This window comes from Parasteatoda tepidariorum, chromosome 10 (genome assembly GCF_982258835.1).
Source record: "Parasteatoda tepidariorum strain Cologne lab strain chromosome 10, Ptep-v5.0, whole genome shotgun sequence".
Taxonomy (NCBI): Eukaryota; Metazoa; Arthropoda; class Arachnida; order Araneae; family Theridiidae; genus Parasteatoda; species Parasteatoda tepidariorum.
In genome coordinates this window covers 14,079,089-14,086,118 of record NC_141764.1, presented here as the reverse complement: position 1 = coordinate 14,086,118, position 7,030 = coordinate 14,079,089, and the positions used below count along the sequence as shown (strand labels likewise).

Sequence of the window (7,030 nt, the reverse complement as noted above, 5' to 3'; positions counted from 1 at the left end):
ACCTTCTTGAAATGCCGAAAAAGTAAGAGAAAACTAGTAGTTTTGAAACAATAACATATATATTTAAATTAATTTTGGAAGGTGATTCATTTTCCAAAAACCTTTTTTTAATTTAGCACCCCTCATATGAGGGGTTTGGGCACAAACGCCACCCCTTGCCAAAAAATACAGAGAGAAGAAGTCCAGCCCTTAGAATATCTGACTAACGCAAGGAACTGCTCGGTGCGGTATGCCAAAATAAAAAAAAAAAAAAAATACAAATAAAAGAAAAAATAAATTAAAAAAAATTCAACTTACAGGTTTACAACTTTAACAGAACATAATGTGTACTAAGAAACATCGCATGCGCACAAGAAGCAAAATGACTGTCAGGAGAGATTGATCGAAGAGTGTTATGTGGCAGTTATTTTTTATTTTATAATCATTGTTGGACAGTTGACCCAAATTTGAGCTTACGACTACCAACGTTCATCTCCGTAGCCTTGTAATTCTGAAACCAATCCAAAAGAAAGGGTACTCCTGGATTAAGTATCGGGAGAAATTTTCCTCCGTGAAGAACTTTCTGATAGAGCTAAACTGCATTTGCGTTACATAGAGGGAAAAGCCACAAAATCCTCTCACGGTATAGTAAATGCTTATCTATTGGCGATCGAAATGGGTTGATTTACATATGATTCTTGATTTACATATAGATTAAAATCTTTTAAGTTGGAAAACTATATGGAACTAAAAACTACATTAAACATAGTTCTAAAGAAAAGTACCACGGAAATTTTAAAAAATATTTTCATTAAATGAAAAAGAAAAATATTAAGAAAAGGGAAAATATCGTAGTACATTCCTGTACAACTGAAAAGAGGAGGAGTGGGAAGAGAGAAGAGCTAGGGGCATGAAATCGGTCTCTCCCCTCCCCAGATGGCGTATTTGAGCGTTGCGATCGCCAAATTCCTTATGTGATAATCTTGTATAAAAAGAACAACGATAATAGTGGCGCATAATAAAAGCTAAAATGGAAGTTAAGAAAAATTTTCTAAAAGATTCCTAGACGAATTTTAAAATGGGTTTAATAGAAAATATAAAAACTTCTTTTAATTATTTCTTATTATAACAATGCTTATTATAACAACCCTAGATAATTTATTTTTCTGTAAAAAAAAATCAAATCAATGAAAACACAATGCTAGAGTTTATAGGCAGAACAGAATTGTAGTGCGTATACTTGTTTGTAGGACTTTACACGCCTCGAATCATTAAAAAAGTGTTGTTTGGGTGTGACGTCTTCAATTATTTGTTAAGCGCCATCTGTATAAAATATTCATTCTTACTAGAAACGACAAGGCATTCTCGGCTACCGAAGTTTCGTAAAAAAAAAAAAAAAAAAGGGCAGAAAATTCCGAGAAATTTGGAACAGTAACTGCCACTGTGTTTCTCAAGAAAACTAAAGAAATAAACAGTAGAGATACGCTGAGAATCTCATCAAAACCGAAACTCTCCTTTTATTTTTTAATTTAAACCCCTCAAATAACTCTTAAAACAATGGATCATTAGCTAAACTAATTCCTTTTCAGCCATCAAGGGTGGTGCTTGGTCTGCAGCAGGGCAACAGTGCCTTGGAATGGGTGCACAGCAAGGAAAAGAGACCCGCTGCGGTAGTGGGTCGTCCGTCAGTAGTACCCGTGGAAAACCGGCCAAGCACTATCAAAGAAGCAAAGCATCCAAAGATTCTAGATCTTCTATAGCCGCTGGAAATGTTTTCACTGAACACAATGGTTTGTGTAATTTTCCAACACAATTACCAAATCAATGCTTTGTCTCATATCCTTACCAAATGAGCCTCAATTCTTATATCAAATGCTGAGATTTTCAAGCAAAAAAAAAGTTTTGTATTGGTTACGGTATAAATAATTGTTTTTTTTTCACTTAATTCGAAGCACTTAGTTATTTCTTCTCTTTTAAATATTAATTCTTTTCATATAGTAGCTGGTTTTTTTTTTAAGTTGAAAATTATTTGTCAATATATCTTACACAAATTGCAAATGTAAATTATTAGTAATTAGCTTTCACCAGACGCTTTTGAAGTTCGATAAATTTGACCTACATATAAATAGTATCTAGAACACTATCATTTATAGATGTTTTTTTAATATTAATTTTTGCTTTTCCGTTTATTCTGCTTGTATGCTATACCGTTTGATACCGTTTATTCTGCTTGCATGCTATAATGTGCCAAACATGCCAAGAGGGAACTCTAAAAGTAATTTAGTTATAATGCATTCCCAAGGGCGCATAATTCTCTTGCGTGGGAAAAAAAATTGTGTGATAGCAGATTCATGTAAGCAAAATTTAAACAAGGGTTGGAGTTTTGGAAGTCCTAAACAGGTTTTGGACAGGACATGTGGGTTTTACTGACTAAAACTGTCCTAAACTGACTAAAACTGTCTTAAGGTGTCCAAAACCATGAACATTGGTAATAGGTAAAAATTCTATATGCGCAACCATTGTACACATAATAATTACATATATTAATAAATATTTGATACTTTTATTTAATTTGCTTTAACTTATTAAAGAAAAATACTATAATTTAATGGGGAAAAACTTATAACTTTCAAAGTTGACAATTCTTTGAACAACATTTCCCTTAAATATGAATAAATATGCTTTTAATTTTGATAAATTATGTTTTTGCATAAGGATAAATAATGCAATATTAATAACAAACTTTCTTAATGAAACAAAAACTTTTCTTTATTCTGTTTCTTGCTCAAAAATTAACCTTTTGTTTTTCACAATGTTTTTTTAAAATTGTGTCATAATTTTAAAAGGGTTTTGGACAGTTTAAGACAAAGGGATTTTGGACAGATTGGTTAAAACCCTGGTTTAAACCGTGGAATAGTCCAATTTCTCCTAAACCTTGCCAACTCTTAATTTAAACGTTACTACAGAAAATTTTCTTTTCCTTTGTTATTATTAACTGAAGAGAAAATTCAAATAACTCTGAGTATCAAACTACTTTGTTGCCATCGCAAATCTAATTAAAAGACTTGATTGTTCAAATAGACTCTCTTCTTAATTTGAAATCATTTGTTTTGTGTAGACATAGATAAAATAATATAAATGTGAATGTTAAAGATGAATTAAGAGATGGAGAATTCATATTTTAAATAGTCATTCACTTTTAGTTAAAAAGAACTTAGAAATAAAGAAGTCCTGTGTCTTAAGGACCAGTATTTTCCAAAGTATAGTGGAATCATTGGTGTACTATGCATTTTAAAACATTCATTCCCACTTAAAATGACCAAATGATAGTTAAAATAACAAATTATTTATATATCCTTCACTTTTAAATCTTTATTCTGTATTAAAGTGTTTTGATTTTGTCATATTTAAAGAACGTTTAAATGGCATATTTAATAAATTACATAAGGGACTAAATGTTACAAAGATTGAGCAGCTAGGTATGGGAGAATTTATAAATATAACTTCAGTTATAAAATAAATAATTGATTAAGTTTTATGTTCATGAATAATTCAATTTTAAATATGACCCTTTTCTTTGGTTGAAGTATGTTGAGAGCCTTGTTATGAAAGTCATATAGTTTCTAGGATATTATTCTAAAAATATTAATACTATTTTTATCTACTTGAATAATTAACTTGTGTTATAAAACTGCCATAATAAACAGCCATACTGAAGGGCACTGTCCAGCTACCGTGAGAACTTCTCCAGTTAATTGACTTGCCTGCTTATGGTTACAAATACAAATCGCTTTGAATAAGGATGAAGAGTTATCCATTTCATATTGCTCTAGCTTAGGAGAGTCACGTCGTTTCTCCAAATATTCTTTATTAGAAATGGTTTTACCAGAGCTCATTCTAGGCAGGGTAAACAGGGCGCAGCACCCTGCTGCCCTTTTAGTCAAAAGAACTCACCCTGTTGCCCCTGAAGTAAATTAGTGCCATGATGTAATAGACTCCATACCCTTTTTGCCCTTTCTTTCCTCAACCCTTCTTTATTTTCAACTCTTTTTATTTAGTTTGTCATTGCTGTCAATACATAGATTTATATGGGAAAGGAAAAATAGCCATCACATCCCCTTGTTGCACTTGTCTTTGAAAGTTTGCAGTTACTTCACTATCATTAAATCATAACTATTATTAATCATTTTAATTATTAAATCATAACTGCAGACACTTAAAAACATACATTTATTATTTTATTAATATATGCATGCATTTTAAATAAATTACTAGGCTACTTAGCTCATTAACTCGATATATATATGTTAATTTATTAATAAAAATTAGTAATTAATATGATTGCTTTGGTACTTTTAGTAAAGTAGAAAAAAAAATTGACAATGTTTTTAATGGAATGTGTAAAGCCCATAGAAAGAAATTATTGCCTTTTTTTTAAACTTTTTCAAACTGCCCTTTTTTCTGCCTAGAATGAGCTCTGGTTTTACTTACGTTTCCATAACTGCGGGTTACCTCAAACTTTTAATGGGGAAGTGCTCTTAGGATAACTGGATAGTATAGGTGCTTTTTCTTCTTTTTTTTTTTGAGGATTAATTATGTGTAATGAAATATTGTCTTAAAGTTTAACAAATATCAACATTGATTCATCTATGATAGCAACATAGCATTTGAATTTATCGAATTTCCAATGAAGGTATTTTTTTTCTGTTATTATCCTTCTATTGTTTGAAGTTATGTTTTTCCAATTTTACAGTGCATCAAAATGATGATTATTATTATTTTTCAGAAGCACTGTTGCAAAGCAGACCACTCCCTCAAATCCCTGATGTGTCAGATGACATACGCAATCTTCCTCCTCCCCTAGATGCTCCCTCTCGCTGGATGTCAAAAGACAACCTATTGTCTCAGGATGAAAATGATTCTCAACTCTTTGTTGCTCTCTATGACTTTCAGTCAGGGGGTGAGAATCAATTATCTATCAGGAAAGGTATGACTACACACTCATTTTACTTAAATTTTAACAGACAGTTTGAAATTATAGTTGAACTTTGATCTGGGGTGGTTGTATTCCTGGGGAACTCCAGAATTCCGTTTTTTTTTTTTTTTGCATCACTCTTCCGGGTCTGAAAACTAAAGGCAAGGCACGTGATTTTTATGCGAATATCGCAGAATTCCCTGATTTGTATTCACAGGATTTAAAAATCGCACACCGTAAATCCTATTCTGGTGATTTAAAAATCTAATATCACAATTTGTATTTATGCCTTTTTAAACCAAGTATCGCTATTCGTGTCTACGCAAGTTTAAAATCCAATGCCGAGATTCGTATTCACTCGTTTTTAAAATCCAATATTGCGATTTGTTTTCACACGTTTGTAATATCAAACATCAATTTTCGCATTTATATGTAATATAAAAACCATGCATTGTGATTCGTATTAACGTGATCTAATAGTTATGCTCAGTGATTCGTATTTGTGCGATTTAAAAATTCATTATTTAAATTTGCTTTTTTAATATCCAGTATTGTGATTCATATTCATGCTATTTTAACATCCAATATTGCAATTCTTGTAAGAACTGTGTTTTTTCTTGAATTTGTTACCCTAAAAGTGTCTGCATTGGCAGGCAATTTAATTATAAATGTTAATTCAAAAAGTTGTGTTATTTATTAAACATGTATGATATAGAAATTAATATAAATTTTTTGCTCATATAATTTTCCGTATTTTCACTCTCTACGACAAACACCCCTGTTTGATCCATCATTCCCGCATCTTTCATTTTATAATGTTAATAATAACCATTTAAACCGTTTTTAAAACTATCAGATTCCATCATCTCTTGTTTAGAAATTCTATCGATTTTTTAAAAAAGTATTAAAGATATTTGGTTTTGAGGAAAGAAAAACAAACTGTAATGTATGCTATTGATGAAGAAAATGGTCAGAGTATGGATAAAATGCTTCAAACAGCATGTTTGATTTCAGCATCAGTTGATGAAAATGTTGAAATCTGTGTTATAGTCACCTCAAAATATTGAAGTGCAAAGTGATTCTGATAAAGACTATGAAATGAAGCTACAACCAGTGCCAACTCTTGTCGAATGCCTTAAAGCCTTTGAAACAGTGAGGAACTTTCTGGCAAATAAAAAATTAACAGCAATCTGTTACAATTTTCCGAAATTTATTGGTTGTACATAAATGAAAAAAGTGTGTTCAAGCTGAAATTTTAAATGATTAATTTTTACATTAATTTTTCTACATTTTCAGGTCATTATTTGATATTTTATTTTTACCCGCATTTGTTTTTCTGTATCCATCATTCACAGTGAATTGCCAAATGAGCAATGATTGATATAGGATCTACTGTATTTTGTTTTGTTTCTATAAGCTAAATATTAACTATTTTAAATTCAAGCTTTTTTTCCCCTTTTATAATTAAAAGTGCAGCATTCATTTCAGGGTTCTCCAAAAATTATCTTTAATTGTATTTATTATCTTAAAAATTGCCTTTAATGAGTATTTAAAAAGATTAGACTAAAATAGCCCCATTTTATATTATGATTTTTATTATAGAGTCTACCTGTTACCATCTACTGTACCTTTTGCAAAAAAAAAAAAAAAAAAAAAAGCTAGTATGTTTAAAGATAAAGCTTAGAATATTGAACCTACATTTTGACAGAAAACCATAATTTAGAATATCAGTTGAAAGCTGGGTTTAAAAAAAACCAAAACCCAGGTTAATTTTATTGGGCATTTCTGGATTTTATAGTGTTTTTTATGATATTAAGTAGTTAAACATTTTTTAGATATAATTTTTGATTGAAAAGAGAACATTTTTAATATAAAGAAACCTTTTATGCGAAAATAATAATTTGGTTTTGAATTAAAATAAAAAAAGTTTTAATTTTTATGCAGAACCATCTTTTTATGCTGGTACAGTACAAAACCCGTTATCCGGAAATCAGAAAACCGGAAAACCAAAAAACCGGAACAAAATTCGATTAGTTTCCCTGCCATTTTTAAAAAAAAATTTTTTTTTTTTCCTCA

At 30.3% G+C, this 7,030-nt stretch overlaps 1 protein-coding gene across 1 annotated transcript in view; it reads left to right on the top strand.

The window, feature by feature from the left end:
* Window positions 1–1,381: 1,381 nt before the first annotated feature.
* LOC107446009 (uncharacterized) overlaps window positions 1,382–7,030 on the top strand; it is a 45,903-nt gene continuing 40,254 nt past the window's right edge. Inside the window, exons 1-2 of the mRNA XM_043043856.3 lie at window positions 1,382–1,769; window positions 4,766–4,966. Coding sequence (XP_042899790.1) covers window positions 1,616–1,769; window positions 4,766–4,966 — 355 coding nt within the window. The 5' untranslated portion in view covers window positions 1,382–1,615. The remainder of the gene's footprint in view (window positions 1,770–4,765; window positions 4,967–7,030) is intronic.